General features: G+C 43.9%; 1 protein-coding gene across 3 annotated transcripts in view; it reads right to left on the reverse strand.

The window, feature by feature from the left end:
• RPS6KA6 (ribosomal protein S6 kinase A6) overlaps positions 1-17,530 on the reverse strand; it is a 37,428-nt gene extending 19,898 nt beyond the window's left edge. For 2 of the 3 annotated variants that reach the window (XM_059859094.1, XM_059859093.1), the window contains exons 1-6: positions 17,373-17,530; positions 9,318-9,377; positions 5,599-5,715; positions 2,931-3,012; positions 2,063-2,143; positions 1,065-1,144 (exon numbers count right to left, since the gene is read on the reverse strand). In XM_059859094.1, the coding sequence (XP_059715077.1) occupies positions 1,065-1,144; positions 2,063-2,143; positions 2,931-3,012; positions 5,599-5,715; positions 9,318-9,377; positions 17,373-17,447 (495 nt within the window). In that variant the 5' untranslated portion in view covers positions 17,448-17,530. Of the gene's footprint in view, positions 1-1,064; positions 1,145-2,062; positions 2,144-2,930; positions 3,013-5,598; positions 5,716-9,317; positions 9,378-16,826; positions 16,860-17,372 lie in introns of those variants that run through there. The other variant, XM_059859096.1, reaches the window with a different exon arrangement.
• Positions 17,531-27,958: the final 10,428 nt, after the last annotated feature.

Consider the following 27,958-nt stretch of genomic DNA (forward strand, 5'->3'; position numbering starts at 1 on the left):
CCTGCTCCAATAACCCAGGACAAGTTGGTCAATTGAAGTTTCTAACAGCCATTTTAGCTTCCAGATTAATTCATTTTGAGCTCAATTCTCAGACATAATCACTGAGTTACCAATCTCAGCTTTTAACAAAAATGCCTTTAAATTCTCTCTCTTTTGCCTGTCCCTAAAGGAAAATCTTTATTTTTATGAGAAGTATAAGGGGAAAAAACTCTCCTGGCCTTACATACTGGGAATAAACAACCTCCTCCACACCATGAAAAAAAATCAGCTAACAGAGTTCTCTCATTTAAGAAAGTGGCTTTTCCTGTGCTTTGGCAATATAAATGGATTTACAGTGGTGAAAACACTGAAAACCCCACTTGCTGCGAAGCTGTTGAGAAACTGCCATTAAAAATTTAGACCTTTATAAAAGGTTTGCCAAAAGAAAATAAAAGTCTTCTAAACGTGTTCATAACACTTAAGGTAACATGTAATAAATATTTGATGGCAAATGTTTTAAAAAAATAACAACAGCCTGTAGCTGTATCCCATTCCCTCCTCTGGAGCTCTCCCTCCCTCCAGGAAACAAAAATAGAAATGAAAAATTCAAGGTGCAGTTGTGTGCCAGAGCTGGATGGAGGGGAGTGGGCTCAAAAGCACTTTGTGGGATTCAGGATGAGCACTTGGATTGCAGCACCAGGCAATTTTACAGTGCAGCAGAAAGCTCTCAGGGCTGCAGGATTCCAGGAGCACCTAAGCTGACTAAGAGCATGAGAACTACACATCCCCTTCCTTCAGTGCTAAATATTCATTTACTTCAGTTGTGTTTCCAAGCAACAAAACATTTTTAGACAAAAGAACTGTACTTTGCAGATGCCAAATTAAAACTTGGGCTACTCATCAATACACACTCGGGTTTCTTAAGGATAGAACAGACTCTAGGATATGTAAGGAAAGCCCAAAAGTTATTAAAAACTTCACTATGACAAGAAATATGGGGGAAAACAGGTTTAGAAGCCAACCCTGTACCAACAAAACCCAACCCCTGTCTAAGAGTGAGTGGAGATAAAATTTTAGGTACTTACCTCTTTGGATAATCGTGTGAATACATCTCCTCCCCTGAGAAAATCCAATATTAAATAGAGCTTCCCTTCAGTCTGAAAGGCTTAAAAAAATTTTTAAAAAGTAAATAAAAATCAATAGTTGTATGACAAAGCTACAAAACAAATCTCAATGCTTTTACAACTAGGAAATTTTGGTCACAGCAATACTTTTGTTGTGGAAGTGAAATAATTCAGCACACGAGGTAATTTATTGAATGATTCCTCACTTCTTCACCAAGAAAATCTTAGCCATGAGAGATGATTAAAATAATGTTCTTTTATTTCTCCTTTGTCAAACAGGGAAGCAGTAAGGACATCAATTACTTTGGTTTGGTTTAAATCAATGAAAAGTACAAAACCTCTGCAGAACTTGAACATAAAGATTCAGAAAGTTCTTACAAGAGAGCATGTGGCCACATTTCTCTTCACAGAGAAAAGTAAGGCATGACTTCCCAAGAATATTTCTGAGATTCACATTCTCTGAACCTCAGAGAAAGGAAAAACAATTCTCATCTCATTTGCTGTGCCTGTGTCTGTGCAAAAGTAGAATGCAATATGGAGATTGTTTACCCAGTGATGGTGTTTTGTTTCCTTGGCCTGTCAGGGCCAGGTGTGTGTGTGTGTGTCGGGACTGTGGGGTGACAGCCACGAGATTCTGTGCAGTTGAGTGCTTGGCAGATTCAGTTTAGATGTAATGTAATGCAATACAGAATAGAATAATATAGTATAATAAAGTAATTAATTAGCCTTCTGATAAGATTGAGTCCTCCACATCATTCCTCCCGGATGTCAGGGGTGAAAATATCCACTCTAAGAGCTGAACCTAAAACTTTTCTATAGCTATGTATTTACACTCCTTTTCTTATTTTGCCAAGTTCTTAGAACATAATCTGGGCCCTCCAAAAGACAGAGAGAGCAAGAGCAGCTGTGCCTTGAGGCAGGGGAAGGAAGGGTAGCAGAGCAAAGGGATCTGTACCAACCATAGTGCAGTTTGACGATGAACGGGTGGTTCACCTCCACCAGGATGTCGCGCTCCATCTTGGTCCGGACTCTGTCCCGAACTGAGGGGAGAGGAAACAACAGCACTGGGACACAAATGCATTTAGCACAACACAGAAAGGCTTTGCTGGCTAAAGGAATCTCTTCCCTCATCACCTGATTTGTTTTTTAATGTTAAAGTCTCCCACAAAACTCCTCCTTTCAGACAGCATGACTCTTGGTTTGTTTCCTGCCTGCCCCAACTATCTTCTTTGCCTCACTGCATTCCCAGCACATCCCCAAATTTTGTGATAATCCATATTGCTTTCAAGAAAAAAAGCTCCTATCTACATTCCCAACTTCAATTTTTGAATAAATTCTCTGTTCTGAATATAAAATATTTTTAAGATTACTTTTTTCCCCTTTAACAGTAACAGCCCTATTTATACACAGTGGACTCGCACCCATTCAAGTGTCTCCTGAAAGCCAAAACACTGAATTAAATTGTTCTGGCTCCTGGAACAAAGGAGTGACTTAATTTTAACCACAGCAGAGTTCTAACTTAACAAAAGACAAAAGGAAAACTGTTTATGAAATTAACTTGTTTTCATATAATGAAAAGTCTAAACAGAATTAAATAATCCAATTTTAAACTTTGAAAGAGCATTTCTGACCACATAATTAAAGCTACCTGGCCAGATTTAAAGTAATACTTAAACATGAACTTACAAGTTATTCTATTAAAAAAAAAAACCTCCTGTCAGAGAAGAGTTATGAACTCACTGACAAATATTTAAGATTAAAAAGAGCTTTCAAATACAGGTGCACTAAACCCCATGGTCCAAAGTCTCAGTTGAAAGACAAACCTACCTTTTAAAGAAGCTTTTTTCAACACTTTCATTGCATAAAGCTGCCCAGCATCAGGCCCAATTATCTTCCTCACGAGGAAGACCTGGCAATACAAAGCCCATTTTCAAATCACTGCAAGCTTGGTAATCAAACCCAAACTCTCACACAGCATTTGCAAACCTCCCATTAATGTCAGGCAGCTTCCAGTGCTCTGGAGCAAGCACACACCTTTAAAGGAAGAGCAAACCTGCATTCCTTGATCAGATCAGAGCTGCAAAGCACCAAGCTCTGAAGCATGACACTGCCCAGAAACTTTGGATTCTTTCCTGATTTATCAAAGAAGTTCTTCCAGAATGATGTTTCTTTCTATCACCTTCGTAGAGAATGACAATTCTGCCTGGTCTGCCACCTCCCAAGAGGTTTTTGAGGTTTAAGACCCAAGTCTCAAATATGAAACATTCATTTTTATTAATGAATTCTGTACAAGTGGTGAGATGAAAGCAAGGAAACCTCACCATTTAAGATCAAAGCACCCTTTCCCTCTGGAATAGCAACTCCAACAGGTTTTTCTACTTTTTCTCTCCAGAAGGGTTTTAAAGATAGATGGGATACAACTTGACACTGAGAACAGCATATTAGATAAAATACTGCACTACAAAGACATGGAGCTACACTAATTTTTAACCACCAGATCTTCCAATTTACAAAATGGTTTGATATGCGTTCCTACTTCTAAATTGCTGTTCTTGTAATAGCAATTATTAGTTATGAATTAATAAGTTGTGCTTACAAAAACAAAAAAACACAACATACAAGTCACAAGAAAAAGCCAAGAGCTCCCTACAATTACCTCTCTGATCTCACCTTATCCAGACTTTCATTTACAATTAATTTCTTTATATCTAGAAATTATATATATTTTTTCAATGACCTTGTCAAATTTTCCATTCTAGAATCAGAAATTCAAGCACTGTTATGACTAAGTTGTACAAGGTTGGGAGAGGGGTTGTTTTTATTTTAAGCTCTGGTTAGAAGAAAAATATCATGTTTCAAGGTTGTCTGGCTTTTTGTTTTAATAAGTTTTGTCCAATAACAGTGCTCTCCTATAGGCCAAGGTGATAGAAAATAGTAAAGGGAGTAATTTGAACACCAGCAACTAAGAAAGCAGCTGTAGATGAATACAATCCCAATTATAAACTATTAATAATAAGCACATAGGAATATTTTAGTCTTAACAACCAACAACTTTTGAGGATAAGGAATTCATGTGCAAGTTACAAATTTAGACCCAAAATAGCTGCAAACTACTGAGGCACCACCTATTCATTTAATTTGCAGACAAATCCTCCGGAACTCCACATGTGCTTTAGAAGGCACATCATTCCTGAGAGAATGAAGAGAGAAATTCAGCAATTCAGGAGGTTTAACTCCTTATTTCCGTGGAATTATTAAATCCTGCACTGATATCAAAAGCAGGCTCCAGGAAACCTCCCTGGTGCTTGCCAAACCCAAAGGAAGGACCCTGGGAGTAGAAACTGGGAAGAGAAAACACCACGAGGGCAACAGCCACTGATGCTCCTGGTTTGTTTTCTCTTTTCACTGGAAAGAACAGAGCTGAGCTCTTCAGAACATAAAGATTTGGAGCTCAGGTGTGCAGCACCTGAAGAGGCACTGCCAGCATTCCAAAGCTCCAGAGCATGTCTGGCCCGGCTGCTGGGATTCCAAGCAGGAGCACTCCTGAGGCTGGCAGAACCCTGAGCTCTGGGAAGCCAAATCTGAGGCAGGGCTGGCTGTGCCAGCTGTGCTGAACCCTCAGGTGCCTTCAGACATCTCAAATGAGGAGAAATAAGTATATGGAGCCTTTTCAGGCCCCTACAGTGAGAAGCACATGAGGGAATTGGCAACCAACACTATCAGGTAAAGAAATGTTTCTGCAACCTCAAAATACTAAGAAATATTTAAAGTCTGTTCTCTACACCATCACTTATGCACAGAATGCCTCCCTAATGTCAACTTCTTCCTCTCTCACTGTACTCTATGCAGAGGTTTGTTCCTGCCTAGAGACACACACAGAATCAGCAGAAGGACAGGAAAATGGGAACAAATGTAAAGCTGATTGACTACTTTAGATGTTGCAAAAGATGTAGTTTGAGTCTGGTTTTAAAAGATTAATCACCTTCCTATACACTAGGATTAATATTTCAACTACTGTGTTTCAACACAGTGACAGAGATCAGATTTTCAACTTCATTTCTGCAAAGTGACACCCAGTGGCACATTACAAGAGGAAAATATTGTAACAAAAACCCTGCCATATTTCTTCTCTGTGCCTTTTGAGTAATTAGTGTCTTTTAGGTGGAGATCACTTGATAAATACAGCAAACTGGAAAAAGTAAATAAGCTGGGAAATGTATTTCAGGTAAAGCTCCCAACTGCCACAATCAACTCTTCCGTAGCTACATAAATACAGATTTTGTTCTTGAAAACAGCCAAACATTCCCAGCATGTCAAGTCCCATCACCAAAAGACAAACCAGCCCTTCCTTCAGAAGGTTCTGTCCATGGCTCTGGAGCAGGGCTGGGAAAGGATTCCATTACTCAACACATTTTCAAACATTCCCAGCAACCCTGCTGGCCACTGTTTCCCTGGAATGTCTGGACAGGTCTATGGAACAAGTTTATCATCTTACCTTTCCAAATGATCCCTGTCCAAGAACCTTAAGTAGTTCAAACTGTGCTGGGTCTGCTTTCTCACATCCTTCTTTCACATGATGTGTAATAGGAATTTCTTTCACACTTCCTTCATCCTGTGATTTCAAAGCAAACAAAATACAACAGTGAGCAGGCCTGCAGTAACTAAGTCTTGTTAAAAGTGCATGTAAATACCTGGATTTTTCTTTGTTTAGTTTTATTTTAGTAATATTGAAATTCTAATAAGGCTTAAAGAAAAACTCTTCAAATGAAGAAGTTTCCCATCTTCCTAAACAGATGCATCTAAAATTTCTAAACTGAAAGAAAATTCTCAAAGAATGCTCATTTCATTTTGCCATAAATATTTCAACTACAGAAAAGCTGGATTATTTTACATGAAAGGAATAAATGCCTAGAGTTTTAAACCGAGACTTCTGTGCTTCACCTCTGCTTAGCAGCTTTAGTTTTCCCAGTGATTACTCTTCTCATCTTTCCCCCTTCCTGAAATAAGTCTTAATGAAAGCCAAATTGAATTTCATCATTTGGGGTAATTATTGCTTTTCACAGCAGCAAATAATAACTCTGGTCATCCATTTGTAGCTGGAGGAACAGGCAGCATTTGAAGACCATAAATAAGACATGAGTCATCTTAAGGACTCTGAGAATTCTTGCATCCAAGAGAAGAAACAGCTCTGGGGTGCAGAGCTCCTGGGAAGATTATCCTGTGTGGGGACCTCCTTCAGACAGCTGAGGGTAATTCTGAGCTAGGTGAGTGATTTAATGTTCTCTTGACTGTCTCATGTGCCTCTCATCTTTAGCAAAGCAGGGCACAGCAGTTGTGAAAAGACAAACGTCCCTGATGACACAAATCCCATGATGGATTGCAGCTTTTATGGTGTAAGAGAAGTTTCTGAGAGCCAAAACAAGCAAGGTGTCAAAATAAGCACCCTTGACATTAAAAACTGAGGCCCACAACAGCAGCCTCAGCTTGCAGGTGGAAAAGGAGCAGCACCCTCAGCCCTGGCAAGAAGATCAATAAAGTTCTTGTACACTACAAAACCACAAGTGCAAATCCCATCTGATTTGCATGACTTCACTTTTGGGGCATCAAATGATTATCAGCTGTCTCCTATCCTCTCTTCAGGCCTTCATTTTGAAAGCTTCTCTTAGCAGAGACCAGAAAACCACCCCACCAACCTCCTGTGAGTTACAGCCCCTCGATGAGAAGTGCAAACAGCACCAGGAAAGGACCTGAGCACTGGATGGAACAGTTTTGGAAATAATATCATGCTGTAGTCAGGTGAACTTACTGCCCAAAACTACATTAAAACTTCCAATCAATCAGCTTTATCACAGTTCATACAGAAGCACCTGGATGGAATTCTGGTTTTACACAGAAATTCAGAGTAGAAATCTGTTCATCTGAATTTGTACATGCTGCAGTAATAAAGAAAAAAAAAGAAGCAATCATTACACTGCATTAATTGCTTCTGCCTTAATTGCTTTGCTTGTCCAGAGGGGGAAAGAGAGTTCAAACAAACATCTTGGTATATTCCCAAACTGCAGTCCAGCTGTTACTGCACACGAGCCCTTTCCCCTCCCATCTCTTATTTCATCCTCCTTCTGGGAAAGGCCTGTTTGCTCTGCCTGCTTCCCACACAAAGGTGGGTATGAACACCAGACACTGCTGGAAAACAAAGTTCATTCTGTAATTCACAACCAAGCCACTTTATTTCCCTCTTTGGTCACAAACTCCCATCACACACTGATGACACATTGTAAAATTCCAACTTCCCCTCATCCACCCCCCTGGGTGACTGAGCATTTATGCACTCAGAGGACAGATACATCTATCTTTTCATTTCCCTTTACTTTTTAAACACATGCCTAATTTAAGGCAGGTAAGAACAGCAGCATTTTGAAGTCATCTGATGACAGATGAAAGCAGCAAGTTGTCTAATTACACACCAAGTTGTACAACAGACTTAATGGCTGCTTCTTCCTATGAAATATGTAAATACTCTATTTAGAAGCCTTTTTTCTTCACCATCCTAATTTGTATTCCCTAACACCGTGAAACTTTGCATGAGAAAAGCTCTTTAAGACTTCAGCCTCTCCTGTGTTTATCACCCACCTCGAGCCATTAGCCTGTGACATCACACGTGGTTGCTGAGGAGACTGAGAGGATTTTTCTAAATGTGAACTCAGGAGAGAAATGTTTTCCATGCAAATAAAGACTAACTTGAGATGGATTAAATGAGGGTTTTTTTAATAAAATGTTTTATCTTCACAAAAGATGTCTATATAATTTCACTTACTTAACTATCATTAAGGTACTAAAAATTGGCATGACTGAGGTGTAAGAGACCTTTTCATCACCAGCAAGGAGTGAGCACACAGAGCTGAGCAGCTCCAAGCCACTTTCATTTTCATTTCTACTTTGGCCTCCATGAACTACAAATTTGGTTATCTCATTTTGTGTTCTGCTGCTTGAGCAGCAAATTTCTTTCCAAGCTGAGGCACCAGCTCCCACCCAGTGGCCTTGCACAAGAGGGAACTCAACTCTTCCCTGCTCCCAGCAGGTTCACCAGGAGCCAAGAGGCTGAAGCAAACACTGGGATCAGTCCTGGCTTTGTCACAGCTCCCTGGAATGTGGCTCCAGGCACCCCGGAGCTCAGCAACTTCCTCATCCTAGTTCTAGAGCAGTAGAAAACTCAGACAATCCACTGCCCCTTTCTTTGCTACATGTGAGACCACTTTGACACGTGATTTACCCACTCCACACCAGGAAATGTCCAGGCACCACGTGGGTCTGTGCCCAAGACTTCATTCTCCAAATCCCTTCCTTGGAAGTGTTGTTATTGTGACACAAAGCAGTGGTTACAGCTGGTGACAAGATCGATTTATCCCACAATCCCAGACTGGTTTGGGTTGGAGGGGCCCTAAAGCCCATCCAGTGCCACCCCTGCCATGGCAGGGACACCTTCCACTGTCCCAGGTTGCTCCAAACCCTGACCAGCCTGGCCTTGGGCACTGCCAGGGACTCTTTGGGCAGCAGATACCTTCATGATCAAAAATGCAAGGAAGAGTGTGCTGAGAAATGCTGGCCAATGTTTCCACGGGCAGTCAGGCATTTTACCACACACACGATGAGCCTCAAGTTTAGTCCAAGGTGTAGCCAGCACACACAACACTCATCTTCAGCATCTCCTAAAGAGGCACTGGGCAAAACCCAGCTCAAGAGAAGCTTACCTGGGATCTTTCTACATAAAAGCACAATTAACACACTGGTGTACACATTAATTCTGCTCTAAAAAACCAGAATCAAGTACCTTTGAGCTGAAGGTACAGCACCTACACTAAAAACTACAAAGGCAGAACAAATGATTGCAGCAAGAGCATTCAGCACTCTGTATGAAAGGTCCCAGGTAGGCCTGGGCATTTCTGAGGTTGAGGGATCAACAAATGCTCCTCCAGCACAGAGAATCTTTCCATGAAGCTCTGCCTCATGCAGCAGTGTCTCCCAAACAAGGCATTTACAAGTCCCTACCCAGGTACTAATTTCCAAAGCCATCTTTGAGACTTAGAGTCTCCTCAGATATTGTTCAAATAAAATGATGGGTTCAGAAGTTATTAAAGAGCAGGGAATGCATCAATTTTGCTTCAACAGGAGGTCATGCTAATGAGTGGCTGAAGTGAGCAGGAATCAAACACTTACATGGTAGGAATATGGTTCACCTTCTTCCATAGGCTCATCTGCCATTTTAAGGCCATTTAGCTGCAGGAAAAAAAAAAAAGAAAAGAAAAAGAAAAACATCATTAAGACCCAGCAATTTCAAATTAATAAGAGTTCAAAATTCGACCAATTTACATTTCAGAGGACACAAGTGAGAACTGGTGGTGGGGTTGCTCTAATTTAAAGCTGTAGTTTCAAACAAACATTACTGCTCAGTAGTTATATTTAGCATCTCCCTTATGTATCATTTAGCATCTCCCTTTGTAAATGCCATCATTATTATTATTATGCCAGTGTTATTTAATTGGGATTAATTTAAAACTCCTTTAAAAGCAAGATACCACTCCTACAAGACGACACTAATGCAGAATTCCTCAGTTATGCATGAAACTTATGCTGCAGATGCTTTTCAGAAACCTAGAGTCTTCGAAGGAAAATTAATTTGCAGTTTAAAGAGAAAAGATGCAAAAGTGATTCCAAGCCTTCTTGAAAATACCAAGCCCACAGCTGCAGTAAAAAAAAAAAAAAATTAAACTTAGTTTAAGCACTCTCTAAGTCACACATAATTCAGTGCTGAAACTAAAAAAAAAACCAACAACCAAAACCCAGAAATATGAAGGACGTGTTCTGTTCAGACATGCAAAGCAATCATTAAAAACTGGAAATACCTGACAAAAATGGGTGACTGTCATTATGGATTTTGCTAGTAATAATTGCTAATTTATTTATATATTAATTGTTCAGCATCTCTACCTTCATATGGCACATGTCTCACACTAAAACACTAACTACAAATGACATAAGAAAACTCAAACTTTTTTTTCTGAAAATGAAGTTGAACCAATTAAACTCTCAGGCTGGGTATTGACTTTTTTCCTTGTACTTCTGAATTTTTCTAAAATCCCTGCCTAAGATACTGGAATGTGGTGTTGCTGTCAGCATGGGAGTTGGTAAAACACAGGACTCCAGAGAAATGCCCCCCAGATTCCTGTGCTCAGAGCCAAAGCCAGAGCCTGGAGGAACAGGTGGGGCTGCAGGGACAGGTTTGTACCACGACTCTGTCACCCAGGCAAACCCTCAACCACATCCACTGCTGCCACACACTCCTGGTTTGGAGTAGAGCTTTTAAGAGTTAATTCACAAATTAATGCTTTTGATAATAGTTTTTGTACCAAGATACTGGCACTTATTTTTGGACTATATCCTCACTGGAAAAAAAAAAAAAAAAAAAGAAGACAAAACAGAAAAACAGACTAAGGAAATAGCATAAAGCTTCATTTATTTTCACTCCACAAGTTTCTATTCACCATAACTCAGTTTAACCAATGTACCTCCAACCCATGCCCATCATTCATCTCTCATGGGTTGCCATCCTAGCTCTAACAGCCAAAAATCACCCCTGCATTACCCTGAATCCAGAAACCAAAGCTACTCATTTGCTACATAACTTATTTCTTTTTTTCCATTTTTTCCACAAATTAGGCAGTAGGAGGGACAAGTCACTCACTATGGTTGTTATTGTACAAATTAACTGAATAAATCCAGCAGCAACACCAAAGTTCAACCCAGCTCTGACCTCCAAACTCATTTCCATGCAATTTCTTTTCACAACACCATAAATTATATTCAAGTGTGAACCAACATAAAGTCCACCCAAATTGTCCAAAAAGCTTATTTGGAACTAGAAATAAACTGGGTTTCCATTCCTGGTGCTCAGAAATGTAATAACATTGTTCCTTCATGGACTTTAAATGATTTTATTGTGCATTTAACCTTTTCTTTCTAGAAAGATGGGCAACGCTTTCCAAGTTTTATTTAAGTTTAAGCTCTGGAACCAACACTACCAACCAGAACTGCAGATACACTGAAAACAATACAGATACAAAAAGTGGGGCTGGAAAGGGGTTTTGAACCCAAAATCAGTGTGTTATTTCATCTAGGTTGTTCCTGAGAACACCATTTAATGTACTTTCAACTTGCTGGCAAATCAAGTACACTAAGCTGTTGGATTTTTATGGCAGGTAATCATCCTAATTAACAATTTCCTATCATACACTTTTCCCCTTCACTGTTGCTCCTTGGTTTGTGTTTGTTTTTTCCTGTCCAGTCTCTCTGTACTGATACAGACTGGGACACCTGCCAATTTCTAGTCCAAGGGCATGAATCTGCTTTTATTGCTTGATACACACAACTACACTTTTGCCATATTTGTTTGTGAATCCTGGTCACTGTCCATTAAAAAAAAAAAAAAAAGAAACACAAGGAACAAAAATCTGCAAACTTGTTGGAATACAACCCAAAGTCTGGTGGCTTGTTAAGTAATTCAGCTAAAAAAAGTCAATGACAAAAATCAAATCATTACTGTCTTGTACAGTCACTTAATTGGCCAAGTTTCAATAACCAGAAGCTGGCAAAAAAGAAAAGTGACAGTTAATACTTATTTCCCACCTCTGTGGAAACCAGATACAAAATGCAGCTTCCACAGCCAAGTGAGGCTCCTTTTAGTGACTTATTCATGAATATTTATGCACAAACATATAGAACAGAATGATTTTAACCTCGAAGTCAATAGTTAGTAAATATCTATGAATGCACAAATTTAATTTATTATTGAGAATTAAAAAGCTCTCCATAAAAAGAGCAGGTGAAAGAAGCCAATACTATGATTGTGAAGGAGATTCCTTCATCTTTCAATCATTTTGCTGTTCAGTGCTGCTCAAGTCCTACAACTGAGCATTTTAAATATTAACTCCCATGAAAACACAAACTGAACTCAGACTTTTAGGCAAACACTGACAACACTTTCCAAACACACAATGTGGAAATGACACAAAGTACCCCAAGTTGTTGATTAGTAAAAAATAACAAAAGGAACTATGTAAATAGATGAGCTCAAAGTTTAGGTCAGAGCACCTGGCAGGTCAGATGCTCACTTCTGCAGAGGTGCAGGCTGAGGGTCCCAACTGCCTGGCAGGGAGCAGGGAGCAATGTGCCTCTGGATTAAATGGATCCCATGGCTGGGACCATCCCTGTTGTCTTGGAGAATATCCAAAGGGCTGGGAAAAGGCTTAATGACAATTGCACATGTTCTTCCTCTGATTAGTACAGCAGAACAGAGTACTCCCAGTATGACCAAAGATTGGAACCGTCTGCTCCCCCATATTAAGGATGTTTTCACTGTTTACATGGTAAATTCCTCAGGACTTGGTGGATCTACAGGTTTTGGCTGAAAGAGGCCAGGCAAAAGGTCAGCAAAAATGCCTAATCCCAGGAAAAGCAGTGGAAGATGTAAAGCAGGTGCATCCTGCCCTGGTTTTACATGTCTTCTCTGAGGCATTCAAACAGAATTTTTAAAATTCTAGAAAAAGCAGAATTGGGAATTTTATCAACATACTATAATTAGAAGCAAAAAGCAGTATTCAGCACCACTCACTTAAAATCCTGTCTGGCTTCAAACAGGTAAAATTCTACCCAAGGGTCACCAAGAGCTCCTGTATCCTCCACAGCTCCTCCTTCCCTGGGCTCCATTTGGGAAGTTATGGGGTGTTCCCAGAGCTGCACCTCAGTTCTCCCACATGAACACAGGAATAAGCAGTTTCCTTCCCCACACAGAGAAGGAACCCTTCAAGTAGTTATTTCAAAATATTTGAGTGGAAGCTTACATCAGAAATCCCAATTATGTCAAAAAGACTTTGAAAAAAAATATCCTGACAGGACAACCACATTTGTTCCTCATTTATTCTTAATTACATCTGCAGAGAGTTTGCACCATTAACTTAATTAGCAACACACTGGCCTACTGAGGATTTCCTGAGATAGGTCTGAGGAGTTTGAGGGTTCTGGCACATCCACTCCCCACCTACACAAACTCTGGGCCAGCCCCACTCCCTCAATTCCCCCCACAAAGGGAAGAGGTCTCTAAACTCCCTCACACTCTTTAACGCACCAAGTGAAAAAGGGAGATAAAGCAATCTAAAACACCTGAAACCCAGAATCAATTACTAGGGAGAGCTACAAAGTTCTTTTCCTGTGGCAAATAATTCATACATTCAGACAGGACACCAAACCTTCAGCAACATATAATTAGTGATTTTAAAAGAACATTTTGATCCTTCCCATTATCAGATCAAGGAAGAACTACGTGTGCCTCCAACAAGTTACAGCTCTGACAAGACACAAAGCTGACCCCAAGCACAGGGATCACTGAATTAGCAAAGCACTTGAGATCTTTTCAGTCCTGCCTGTGTACATAACCTTAACTCCAGAATCAAAGGGCACAAAGCAGCCAGTCTCCAAATTATGTTTAATGGCAGGTAATTCTGGAAAATGATGAGATTTAAACTTGAGAAAAGCAACGATTTCAAATTTTATTCTTAATGTAGTGAAGTACTACATAAATAGCAGAATTCTACCTATGATGAATAAACAAATCATACCATTCTTTGGATTTTGGGTTATTTGGAGTGTTTCCCAAGGTATTCTGCAGGAAGCAAGGTGAGCTACCTGCAACATACTCCTGGATCTGGTCAGAGACTCAGAATACTATAGCAGATTTTCAAAACCAATTTCAGAAGTGGTACACAAACCCACCATCATTATTACTGTATTGCAGCACTTCTCAGTGCATAAAGACACTCATTGTTTCCTCTTTAAGAGCATTAACGTGCATGCTTTTTTTTTTTTTTTAAGGCAACTTGTTCTCCAAGATCTTTACAATATCTGTACATTGTTACAATGGATGAGGGAACTCAAATTAGGGGCAATGTTTTACTTTCTCTCCTGAACAGAACGCCAGGCGATTGTGGAGATTCTGAGAGATGCACTGAACTAGGTAGAGCTGAGTCATCCACGTCACTGCCAGTAATTACTCACAAAGGAGTTATGCAACTCCTAACACTGACAAAATTCAGTGGCCTTTGACAGACCGGGCTCAGAACGTGCTCCAGAGGATGGACTGAAAACACTGGCCAAAATCAAAGATGTATTTATCTCAACTGGCAAAGGGAGCAGCTTATGCACAACAGCAGCAGAGCTCAGCTCAGGAAAAATCCTTTTGGAGGGCAGCAACTTTCAATGCAGCCCCGTTTTCCAGCAGAATACTTTAGTTTTCAGTCACTTTTTTTGTTTCAGCCTTGTCTTGCTTGTCACAATCAGGCAATTAAGCAACTGGTTCTTGAAGGATTCATTGCAAAATTAAGTATTTGAGAAGGAGATTGCATTTATGCAATTCACAATACTCGTGTCTTGCAAACAGCATGTGCTTACAGCAATCACAGAGCTCACTGTCAGTTCAAGGGGCAGAAAGTGCCCAAATTCCTGTATTCTGCCCAATTCCAACTATTTCTGTAATTCATTCAGCTTGGTCTGTAAAATGTTAATGTTTACTTTCCTGTTTCTTTGTAGACTGTAATTACATTTTCATAATCTCCACAGTTGATTATGATCAACACCCTCATACCTATTTTTATTACCATGGAAATAATTATTAATCCAATATCCGGGGGAAAGAAGTTCACTGAATATTTGAAGCTTTAACAGCACAACATTGATCCTTCCTACCGAGGCTTAAGGAATTCCCAGAGTCACAAAACAGCTTCACAAGTGATACTGTCAAGGGAATATAAATACATGAACAGCACAGTGCACAGCCCCAAATCCTCAGCACTTCAAAGACCCCCCACCCCCACCCAAAAAGGGCAAAATAATTCAATCCTGACCTTCAATAATTTCTTCCAAAAGTTCATGCTGTTCTTGTCACTTGAAGCATGAAAATTTGTTTCCTACTTTCAAGATCACCTCCTTTCCTTGCCAGGTGTTTTTACTCCAAGTCAACACAAGTGCTACTGGAAATGCACTTACTGCTAATAACATAATCCTAAATTTAGTCAACAAGCAGAGTCTCAGAGAAAACCATTCCTCGGATTGCTCCTCCTGTGCCACAGCTGATGGACAAGAGCACCAAAAGGCACAAGTTAATCTTCAAAATAAAAACCTATTTCACAGCAGCTCTGTTGACTGCTGTTCCAGCAAGGCCAAGGTCAGAGATCTCTCAGACTGCCAATACAAGGCTGTAATGAATACTACGAGCTATACTTAATTCTGTAAAATTTAAGTGAAAAGCCACACCAAAATTCATTTTGACATAAAATGCACCTTTGTTCAATCCCCAATCTACATGGATGTAGAAATCCAACAAGTGAGAAGTGCAGCACACCCCTGAGATCACTTATAGAAAGGGTTATGACAACACAAGTGTTTGTTCCTGTCATTTGGGAACTTCACACTCAAGTTGAAGAAACTGGTTTGGCACAAATGGGCTTTAAGTGCTGCTGGCCAAACCTATCAGGGACACAACAAACCCCTTTTAATCTCCTTTTAAGCAGAGCATAACTGGAGGAGCTTTACACAGACCTTGTGAAATACAATTTAAAGGGTGACTGCTGCAAAGAGTTGCCTTGAGATGTTACACACAGAGCCCTTTCAGCTGGACACCCCTGCCCTGGGCTCTGCTGGCTCCCCTCGCTGGGGGGGCTTGTCCAGCCAAAAAACACCCAGGGATGCACATCCCACTTCAGCTGCAACACTCTACTCTTGATTATTTTACCACTGATACATCACCATTTCCTAATATTTCCTAAAGAACTGATCAATAGGACCAAGAAAGTTCTCAGACCTTTGCTAAGTTTCTCAATTACAACAAACCACTTTTAAAACAATATGAACAAATAAACCTTAATACTTCAGCTGACTTTCTGATATCTGATGCATATCTAGTAATTATAGTATTTGGCAGTGGTACTAAAATCCCCAAATATTAAAAACACTAAGAAATTTGGGGGTTTTTTCCCCTTTCAATTTTTATCAGGGAAAATAAATTCAGCAAGACCCTTGAAGGGACATCCTTTCACTCTTGCATATTTTGTACTGTGAGATGGTTTTGCTACAGACCCTTTTCACTTGCAATAAGAAGAGTCTGGTGCACTACAGAAAGCAAGTCTGACCAGTTTTAAGCAACTTTGTTTAGATAACATCTTTTGTGTGTCTAACAGACCTAGGTGTAATCTTTTATTTGTCAGAGCTGACGATACCTGATACGCAACCCTTCACTGCTGATTTCAAAGTGCAAGAGTTTTAATACTCGAGCACCACGTTCTGCTGAGGCACAGGAATCACTGCAACAGAACCAGTTTTACCTTTTATTTTCTTTCAAATTGCATTTGCTCCTTGCTGATGAAGCACCTCGAGCACTAAGCAATACCTCGAAGTCGTTCCTCGTTCTTTAACACGTTTAAGCATCCAAACCTCAGCCAGGCACTCCTGGTTCTCTCTGCTCGTTGTGTTTATGATAACCAACGCAGAGTTAGTTATTCAACGTTTAAGCACCCAAACCTCAGCCAGGCACTCCTGGTTCTCTCAAGTCGCTGAGTGTACGGTAATTAATGTATAGTTATTCCAGGAGAAGGCAAAGGCACCTCCGTAGTGACAACCTACCTGGATGCGCAGCCACATTAGCGCGAGCAAATTTCCTGCAGAACTTAAAGTAACTTTTCACAGGAGCTACGGCCATAAAAGTGAGTTTACAACCCCTCGGTGCTACGTGTGGAGGGACACCTGTGACACGAAGCGGCCGGGAGGCGACACAAAGCACCGGCCTCCCCGGGGCGCCGGTGCCGCTACCTCCACACGTGTCACGGCCCGCGCCCGGGGGACACGGCCGGGCCCGGGGCGGCCGCGGGGCTGCGCGGCGGCGGCGGCCGGGCCCGCGGGACGGCGGGGGCGGGCGGGGGCCGCCGGCTGCGGGCCGGGGCCGGGCGGCGGGGCCGGGCCGGGCCGGGAAGCGCAGGGCGGGCGCGGGTCGCGGCCGTGCGCAGGCCGGGGGGCCGGGGAGGCGGGGGCGCGGCGTGCGGGCTGAGGGGGTAGCGAGGCGAGGCCGGCGCAACCCCGCGCGGAGAGGCCGCGGGAGGCCGGGCCGGGCGCAGGTGCCGGCGGGGCGCGGAGCCGGCCCGGGCCGTTCCCCCCCTTCCGCCCCGCACTGACCTCGGCGCCGCTCACGTACAGCTCCATTTTGTGGCAGGGCTGCGGCTCGTCGTCCAGCGGCGCGCACGGCACCATGTCCCGGCTGTGGGGCCGCGGCGGCTCGGCCGCTGCCGGTGGCCGTGCGGGGCGGCGCGGGGCCGGGCGCGGGGCGCGGAGCGGAGCGCGGGGTGCGGGCGCTGCCGGCCGGCGGGGGCGGCGCCGCGCTGCGCTGCCCCGCGCACGCCCCCAACATGGCGGCCCGCGGGGGCGGGGCCTGCGCCGCACCGCGGTGACGTCAGGGCGGGACGGAGAATCCCCTGCATGGGGAGGGGGGGAATGACGCGCGGTGACGTCACCGGGGCTGCGGGCGGGCGGCGCCTGCTGAGGGGGCTGGGGATGGAGGGGATTGGAGATGAAGGGGTTGGGAATGAGGGGATTGGGAATGAGGGGATTGGGGATGGAGGGGATTGGGGATGAGGGGATTGGGAACGGAGGGCTTGGGGATGAGGGGATTTGGGATGCCGCTGGGGTGAGGGACAGGTCTGAGGGGAAGTGGGGGGATGGATTGTGGGTGAGGGACGCAGGATGAGGGACGGGAGTGAGGGAATTGGAGGTGAGACGACACTGCGGGGACAGGTGTGAGGGGGATCACGGCTGAGGGGACGGGAGGTCAAGGGATTGGTGGTAAAAGGGTTGGGGATGAGGGACAGGAATGAGGGTACAGGCGTGGCTGAGGGGACGCGGGCTGTCAGGCGCTGAGGGGCACCGGCTCTGGGCCCCGCACGGCGAGGCTCTTCCTCCCACGGAGCTGACAGAGGGGAGGGGAAAAAAAAAAAAAAAAAAGAAAAACCCAAAAGTTTTGTTCGGTTTTGTTTTTTACGAATGTGCGAGGCGTGGGGACAGGAAGCGCGGGCGGCGGGGAGGCACAGCCCGCTTCCCGCGGGGCCGTGGGCAGTGGGAAGGAGCCGGGGCGGCAGCGGAGCCGCCTCACCGGGCTCACGGCAATCCGGCCCCGGAGCCGCCTCACCGTGCTTACCGCACACCGGCCCCGGAGCCGCCTCGCCGTGCTTACCGCACACCGGCCCCGGAGCCGCCTCACCGTGCTTACCGCACACCGGCCCCGGAGCCGCCTCGCCGTGCTTACCGCACACCGGCCCCGGAGCCGCCTCGCCGTGCTTACCGCACACCGGCCCCGGAGCCGCCTCGCCGTGCTTACCGCACACCGGCCCCGGAGCCTTTGTGTGCAGGCGCGTGTTCGGAGAGAAAGGCGGCAGCACTGCCCGACGGGGGCAGGAGAAGGAGCGTGCGTGAAAAAATAATATTCCCACTTCACCGTTCGATTTTAGGAGCTGGAAGACATTAGATGATAGTGTCAACAGTATGTTTTTAAAGGCTAGAAAGCTGCCTCAATGACAGTTTGTATTTGAACATGCTGCATGACTTATCAATAAGCCCTGCCCTCTACATAAAGCAAAGGAACATTCAAACCGTTCTTAATTGCCAAATAATTTCTATGAAATGAGCACAAACAAAGGAACAAGCTGGTGCACCCCATAGCTCACTTTCCATGCTGATTTTTTTGGCTCAGAAGTCAACCAGTGCACAGACAAGTGTGTAGGATGCTGTGCTGCTCCAGTCCTTGATTAGATCCCATTCCCAGTCCCCCAGAGGTGCCCATTCCCAAAGGTGAACGAAGAGTGAGTATTGTATTGTGAATGTGTCACTGCAGCAGCAGCCAGCTGGCACCTCAGCATTGCCATTGCAAGCCTGTTTTTAAGGGTCTGGAACTCAAGCGTGGAAGACAAATGTTTTGGAGTGCGTATCGGGAATGCTTGTCCTCCAGAAAATAAAAATCAGGTGAGAAAATGGAGGAGCAAAGTCGCAGGTAGTTGATGTCAACAGAGAATTTATGCTTTAAATATAGAATTGTTCAGGCTGAGTCACTTTATTTTTGTAGTGGTAGGAAGAATTTGCAGGCTGTGGATGCACACAGCCATATCCCAGTGCCTCCACTGGTGACACTGGTGTGGCCAAATCTTCTGTGAAGTTAGATCTGTACATACTTCATCAGGCACCTATTTTAAATATAAAGGAAATCAGGTGAGAAGTGAGTTTTGAAAGTTCTTGGAGCGCTCAACAAGAACTTGTGCCTGAAACTCCTGTGGCAGATGCTGTTTTCCTGCATCTGACTTCTCCCATTGCTCCAAATAATAACAGGCTGCAAACAAGTGTTCTGCATCCCCAGGGATTTGAGAAGTTCAGAGGAAAGCAATAATTAAAGGAGTTAGGATTGTTATTTGTGTCAAAGGCTAGAAAGGGGAAATTATTATGTATGTAGATATAAGAAAAAGGAAATTCAGAATTTCTGTTACTCTAGGTCTCACAACCAAACAAGCAACAGGCATTCAATATAAAGGCAACAGTATGTCACTGAAATGTAAAAATTAGCAAGATCCCCCTCAAATGCTCTCTTACAGAAAAATAAACCATAAAAAATACATTAGCAAATCACTCTTTTAGGAGGATCAGGGCCCCATGTCTTGGGTTTCAAATGAATATTTCAATATTATATACCTGGATATTATATGCTCCTATTTCTAGAGCATTTAATCTGCCTGTAGAAGCATCAGATCTCATTTGGTGCTCAGGTTTCAGCTGGGGGTATCACATCCCTGCTGAGCAATTTGCAGCTGAATATTTCTGACACTTCAGCACCTTCATCTGTTCAGCAGGTCCTGCCCATTCCACCTCTCAGCAGGTCCTTGGAGGAGCAGCATGAGAACCTCTGAGGGACTTTGATTAGATGAAGGGTTCAAAATAATTAGTTTCTTAATATAGATTCGCTTCAAAATTAATTCTACAGCATGGTAAAGTTGCTGACCGTGGTATTTTACTGAGCCTAATAGGAAAGGAATAAAAATAAAAGTAATAATAATATAGTAATAAATGGGATCTGCAGCCAAAATTCAGCTTGTTCCGTATCAGTAACATGAAATCCAAGCACTCAGTTGTCCCTTTTGTGCACCTGCAGCCACCTGACAGCATCCATACTTACTTTACTTTATTCAATTTCCTGAAAATCATCAATCACACACTTGAACATATGAACGACAGCTTATTTATGGATTTCAAAAATCCTGCACATTTCCTGCATGTCCTTCCCAGCAGGACACTTCTAAGAGAGGCCAATTACAGACTGAGATTCCCTCTCCAGTTTTCTGGTAATCTGTAGCTACCCTAAACAAGATTATTTCAGAAGAATCCTGTAAATGTTGTGTTCATTCACCCAGCAAGTTTTCCAGGAAAGGAAAAATAAAAATATTGTCATCAGGCCAGTGTCTTTTGCTCCCCTCCTTCCCCAGCTTACGACTCTGAACCCAAACCACAGCAAGGACAGCAGAGCTTTCCCCTGAAGAGCTCAGGCAGGAAACTGCAAAAAGCAGAGTTTGAGGACGCTGCCCTTCTTGTTTCATTCTGCTTTTACAGCTCTGGTAACGCCCTGAAAGGGAACAGGTACAAATCTGGCTTTGGGGATTCAAACTGAGCTCTAGGACTGATTGTGAAGCTGGTTTGGGGGGATACAGTTAATTCCTCAGGGTGAGTTTATTCCAGTTCATCATCATTCCACCTTTAATCTGTTGTACAACACAGTTCAGCACATTTTCAGAGTCAGAGCAGCACAGCCCTTCCCTGTTGTGGGGATGAATGCTCGTGGGTACAAAGCGCGTCCTGTTCGTGCCACTCGCTCTCCTACCAGGAGGAAAAACAACTGTCCTGATGCAACAAAAATGTGTCCTTGTATCCTTGGGTCCCTGCCAGGGCTGCTCCAGAGGAGGGACTGCTCCACACAGAGCCCAGGGAGCTCTCATGTGGGCTCTGTGGGACAGCTGTGGCCTCTAAAATGTGGAAATCCTCTCCACACAGAGGAAATTGCTCGGGTCCTAAGGAGGTAGACACAGCAACATTTTCACCATTGTAGACACTGATATCCCAATACCAAACATCTGTATACAGATTGAGTCATGGAACAGCATCATGACAAAACCTTCAGTCAGAGCTGTGTTAGTGTGAGTGTGAAACAGAAATGTGAGAGCCCATATCCCACCCTGCATAATCTGATATTTACAATTACACCTAAGGCAAGCTCATGTATGTGTATGCACAGGGATGTGGTATCAGATACAAGCAGTGTGAACTTGTTAAACAGCTTATTGTGTGCTTTGCCCCAGTGTGAAGGCGAGAGGAGTCACTCACACGAGGGAGCAGCCAGAACCTCTCTGTTGTGGTTATGTCAGAGTGAGAAGTGTAAGGGAAGAGGCCCGTGGTGAGTCTCTTCCTCAGCTTCATTATGTCTCCCCATCTCATCTTTGTGCTTCTGTAGCAAGGCTTTAAAAGCTCACTTAGGGATAAAAAAAGGAAACCAATTGGGAGATGATGCTCCCAGATCAACACCTTAAGAAAGATCTACTATTTCATTCTCACCGTCAAAGCAAACATATTTGGGGGGATATTTTGGAACCACAGGACAGACTTAGCAGCAAATTTTGCCACATTTGTCCAAAATGAGCTCAAGAAGTATCTCAGCCATATGGAAAATACAATGAATTTATCTCTGCTGATTACAGTGCTTTGACAGTAGGAGATGGAAACTACACATAGGCACAGTGAATGAAGATCCTACTAGATTTGCTTTTACTTAAAACCTTTTAGTTTTCCTTCATTTTGAAATGCATTTTGAAATCAAATGTCCCACAGTTTATATCTTCCCCCCAAAACTGAGTGAATGCTACAAACCAGCAAACTGACACATCTCAGTTCTTCTCTATCCTCCAAGAAAAATATAAATTAAAGATGCAGTATCCTGTCTCCACACTGGCCAGGAAAGCAGATGCCAGACAGAACCTACAAACAGGATAAGCAATAGCTAAAAATAAGCTAAAAATACAGCTCCAGATTTGTGTTCAGGCTCAAGCAATTCAGGTTTCATAAACCAAGGGTGAAATACTGCACTGAACAATCTTGTGAGATATTTCTTCTATCTCTTTGCCAAAGTTTTCCTGAATATCTACATCACAAATTCCACCTTTATCACCAAAGTACCTCACTCCGAGCCTGCTGCTTAGTTGGATCTGCTGTTCCCTGGCTTTACATTGCAAGGGAGAGGGATTAATCCCCCTGGGACATTTGGGATTTCACACAGGTGTATATCCCACCTCCACCCTCCCACCAGGCACTGCTCCTTTCCCAGGCTGGGCATTCCTGGGCTGGTCACTCTCTCAGGGCTGGAGTGGGGAAATTCCTGTTTCTCTGCACACATTTTCACTGCTCATTTGGAACGAACATAAAATCGTTGGCAATAATGTGCACAAATTACAAAGAGAAGGAAAGTGATGAGCAGCTCCCCAGGTCCTATGGGAAAGGACAGGGGACTGAGAGCACACCACGAGGGCACAGCAGAGAGGGAGTAAGGAGGGGGCTGGTTTTACACCCATGAGAGGGCTGGTTTTACACCCATGAGAGGGCTGGTTTTACACCCATGACTCACACTGCAGGGATGGACACTCAGGCTTTGTGGGCACTTCTGGAGCCTGAGCTTAGGAGAGCCCAGCAGAGACCACAGGAATCCTGCAGCCTCCACGTATGACTCAGTGAAAACCCCAAGGCCCAGCTTTGTCCAAGCTCCTCCTAAGGACTCATCAACAAGAATTTCTTTGGTAATTCATCTCTTTCCAAAAACCACTGACGAAAACATGACCAAGTGTATTTCTGATAGAAACTCCCAAGGTTAGCTGAGCCAAGTGCAGTCAGAAAATGTAATTAAATACTGAAATAAGTCACTGCAGCAGTGTGCACACACCAACAGATGGCAAATCTACCACAAGCAATTGATCCCTTTTTTAAAAAAACTGAATCTCACATACTTTTGTCTTTTTCCAGAACTTGCTTCGTTACAGCTCTTCAAACCTGATTTATCCTTGAAGCTGAAACCAAGCTTGAAAAATCCGACTGGAATTCAGAGCGAATTCCGCCTCAGAGCGCAGAATAAACCACCATGATGTTCCAATATGCAAATGTTTTAACAATGATGAATACTTAAGGGATTGATTGCATCCAAAATCATCGTGATCTCCATCTTCAGGGTAGTTCTTGTGACAGCAGAAGGTGTTACTTCTGCAGGGAGAGAGAGCCAAAGATGTTGCCAGTGCCTAACTTTAGCTAGGAGCCCACATACCATGCCTCAAACCAGTATCCTAATCATCCCAGGTGAAAATTCTTCCCATTTTGGAAGATTATAATTAACTTCCTACTGAGCCATGCTTAGAAAAATGCCTCAACCTGAAAGATTAAATAGGAACTTAGTATCTGTCAGAAATAATTCAGCAGTAGCTGTTTGTGTCTTGCAGTATAAAGATACCAATTTAAAATTATATATTTAGAAGTTGTTTTCTCCTTATTGTGTAACAAAAGGACTTGACTGGATGAGTAATAGCTGCACTGCTGGAGCAGGGAGGAGGTCCTGAATGCCACTTGAGGGATATCAGTTTGGCTCTTCAGATAATTGCTGCAGCAGCAGTGAGAGCTGAGAGGGTCCCCACGGCTGGAGGGGCAGAGATCCACAGCCTGCAGCCCCTGCTGCTCTGGGGCTCCTGGGGGTCACCACAGCTCCACTGCTCTCTCTTCTCCACCACAATCAAGGTTATTTTCCAGCCGCCTTGACTTTGCTCCTGCTCCACTTGGGGCACAACTTGACTCATCAGTTCTTTATTTGGAACACACATCACATTTCTGCACTTCATCAGTTCTGCTCCCAGTGAGGTCACTCGTTTGTGGCCATTCAATACTTCCAGCTCTCAGTTTCACCTCTTCCCACTGCCCTGAGTCTGGAGCCACTCTCCAGCCAGGGATGCTCTCTGTAGCCCTGTGACTTTGGGTTCAGCAGGACACAAGCCGAGCACATTCTGGAATGTGTTTCAGAACCAGTCTCTTAAGCCCAACTTCTTTTCCCATTAACTCTGGTGACAATATTCATAATAACTTCAATGGGAGCATGATAACTCTGTAAGTAATTGCTATCAGGAATTTAATTTAAACCTCATCTGACTGACATTTCTTGTTTGCAAGATATCTATTTTAGGAACAATGTCTTGCTAGTGTATCTCTCTTCATCTTAGTCATGACTGATAACAGAATAATCATCTCAACCACTTTTCTTTTCCTGCATAATGGCTTTACTGCATTTTTACATAGCAAACACACAAGAATAGAAACAATTAGACAAATAACAGTATTATATGCAGATGAGCAGGTAAGTGACTGGAACTAACTTGAAATTTTTTACTAGGCTGAGAAGCCTCTGAAGCCACAATGGGGTTGCTGAAAAGACTTTGGAACGAAGCAAGTTGCCTCTTACTCCTGTTTCCCTCAGCTGGGCTTACCTGGTGTATTAAATACAGAATGTCAACGTGCCAGAACTCCAGACTGCTCCTGGTTTCACTGCCAGAAAGACACTGAGGGGCTGGAGTGAGTCCAGGGAAGGGAATGGAGCTGGGAAGGCTCTGGAGCATCAGCAGAGGCTGAGGGAGCTGGAAAGGGGCTCAGCCTGGAGCAAAGGAGGCTCAGGGGGGACCCTGTGGTTCTGCACAGCTCCTGACAGGAGGGGACAGCCAGGGGAGGCTCTGCTCCCAGGGAACAGGGACAGGAGGAGAGGGAACGGCCTCAAGCTGTGCCAGGGTGGGCTCAGGTTGGAGAACAGCAGGAATTTCTCCATGGAAAGGGTGCTCAGGCTTTGGCAGGGGCTGCCAGGGAGGTTTGGAGTGCCCATCCCTGGAGGTGTCCAAGGAATGCCTGGGTGTGGCACTCAGTGCTCTGGGCTGGGTGACAAGGTGGGCATCGGTCACAGGCTGGATTCCATGATCCCAGAGGTCTCTCCCAGCCTCAGGGATTTTGGGATCCTGAGCTGCTCTGCAGGAGTTCGCTGCCCATCCTCCAACACTATCCAATAGCACAGCACTGCCAGCAAAGTCAACACTGTCCCAGTCATGTCCAGGACAAATCTGAAGCAGCAATTTCCAGGATCTTTAATCAGTGTCTTTGCTACAGGGAAATGCCACAAAACACTTTGCAGGTCATTACCTTGCTCTTAATAACCAACAGCAGCCACGGGGCAGCTGAGTGCTGAGCAAGGAGGGACAGGGCTCACCACCACTGCCACTTGTCTCTCGTATTTCCTCCCTTGCTGTAAATCTACAGGGACAAGCAGCTATGAAGAGTCTTCCACAAGCTGACTTTGACACTGAAAGAGTTGCTTCTCCTGTCACTGAGGAGCAGTCACAGGCATAGGTGGAGCTGTGGCAGAACAGCTGAAAGGGGTAAAAAAGTGAGAGACAAGCAGACTTCTAGGGATTAGGAAAAAATCCAGTCCACACCATGGGAGAGGCAGATCCTCACTGCCCTTAAAGTGAGGGTTTTAATGGATGTTGTGAGTTGGCTTCAGTGAGAAGCAGGAGCACTCAGTGGAGGAAACATCTCACAGGATGAGGTCAGACTTGTGAAGAATGGCTCTTAGCCACAGCCCAGCCCAGCAGCAGAGCCACGGCTGAGCAGAAATCACCTGTAAACAGCAAGCAAGGATAATTCTGGTGGGGCACCTCAACCTCCCTAACCAAGCTACAAAACCTCAGCTCCAGCCTAATTACATTTCCCCAGCTTTTGGTGTTTTGAAGCAAGTTCAAATAATGTAATTCTGAGCATCAATATTTACCTTGTAAAAGGAGGAGGAACAATCTCTGATTTTTCTTCCTGCAACAAGCACAGTGTGGTACCTCCCCTGGAGGGCCAGCAAAGAGCACCAGGGCAGGACTCTTCAAAAGAGGAGGATCTGCTTTTTAATACCAAAAATTAATAAGCCTCACTTTTAAAATCTGCTAACAGTAATCTCGAGGAAAAAAGAAATAATGCTGGGTTTGTGTGGGAAGGAAGCAGATTTAAATCTCAAATGAATGACGTACCTTGTAATTACAGGAACCATCGAAAGAGATAGGCAGAATTAAAATACTTCCAATATTCACAGCGAAATATTACTTGGAAAATTTTCAAGGATGGATAACTGCACATAAACAGAGGCAGGTGATCAAGGGCTGAAGATCAAATTAACTCAAAGAAAGAAGTCAGCCTTGTTAAATGATATCTAAAATTGTCCCTGAGCTCAGCAGCGAGGGCTTGAGGCAGCGTGTGGCTGGGAGAGCAGCAGCTTGGATGTACTGTGAGACTGAGCCTTTGTGAGCGCCACAACTGCCTTCCAACAATGCCTTTCAGAAGCACATGAACTCTGAGAATGCTTCAAAATTTAAATTAAAACACCTTTCCAAATTTTCAATCACCAAACAATGGGTGATTAAGCACAGTCATTAAGCTGGGAGCAACAGGAGTAATGTATTTCTTCCGTTATGCCAAAGTCCTCATTGCTTAATGCATTTTAATAAGACAATTATAAAGTATTTTATGTTGCACCTAGCTATTAATATTGGTTCTTTAGCACTCTAGGTGGAAGATGTTTTCACTCAGAGATGATTCCATCTGTATTAATCTACAGATAAAACTATGAATCCATTTTATATCAATTCATGGCATTTTTTTGGACTCAGTTGACCCAATGGACTCAATTAATGGCATTTTTTTGCACCCAATGGACTCAATTAATGGCAATTTTTGAGTGAGGGAGATGATTACCTGAGCACAGAATCAGCAGGAGACCCCCAGACCCCTTAGATAAGATTTTAATGGGATAAACACATGGTATCAATTTTCTGTACAGAACATTTTGCCATAAATATTTTCTCCACAAAGGATTATTCCTCCATAAAATGCCACACTGATTGCTCAGCATTTCCCTCTGACTCCCCTCGTGTCACTCTGATGGATCTGCTGAGAGCCGTGGAAAGCTCAGGGGAGCCCAAAATTGTCATTCCCTGTTTGTCTGCCTGTTTGTCTAACTCCAACCCCGTGGTTCTGGCTTCTCCAAATTCGCTTGGAGACTCTGGAAAAGCTTTCTCAGAGCTGCTGGCTTGTCACAGTGACACCTCTGCTCCATTCTGCTCCATACAGCTGGAAAACAGGGAGAGCTCCACGCAGACACCTTGGCTGCTGCTCCTGTTCCTGGCACAGCCGTGGAGCTGGTGAGGAATTCACACAGGCTGGGAAAAGCTCTTTGGGAAAAGCACCTGCCAGAACAACTGCAGCTCAACAGCACAGAAATATTCCAGGGGAGGCACCAGGGTGGGCAGAGGGAAAGGCTGGGAGAGTTGGGGTTGTTCAGGCTGGAGGAGGGATCTCCCTGTGGCCTTCCAGAGCCTGGGAGAGCCCCCAGGGAAGATGGAGAGAGACTGCAGGGGCCTGGAGTGCCAGGACAGGGGGAATGAACGGCTTCAGACTGCCAGAGGGCAGGGTTAGCTGGGATATTAGCAAAAAATTCTTCCCTCTGGGAGGGGTGAGGCCCTGGCACAGGGTGGCCAGAGCAGCTGTGGCTGCCCCTGGATCCCTGGCAGAGCCCAGGGCCAGGCTGGACAGGGCTTGGAGCAGCCTGGGACAGTGGAAGGTGTCCCTGCCCA

The sequence above is a fragment of the Haemorhous mexicanus genome, chromosome 14, assembly GCF_027477595.1.
Source record: "Haemorhous mexicanus isolate bHaeMex1 chromosome 14, bHaeMex1.pri, whole genome shotgun sequence".
NCBI classification, from domain to species: Eukaryota; Metazoa; Chordata; class Aves; order Passeriformes; family Fringillidae; genus Haemorhous; species Haemorhous mexicanus.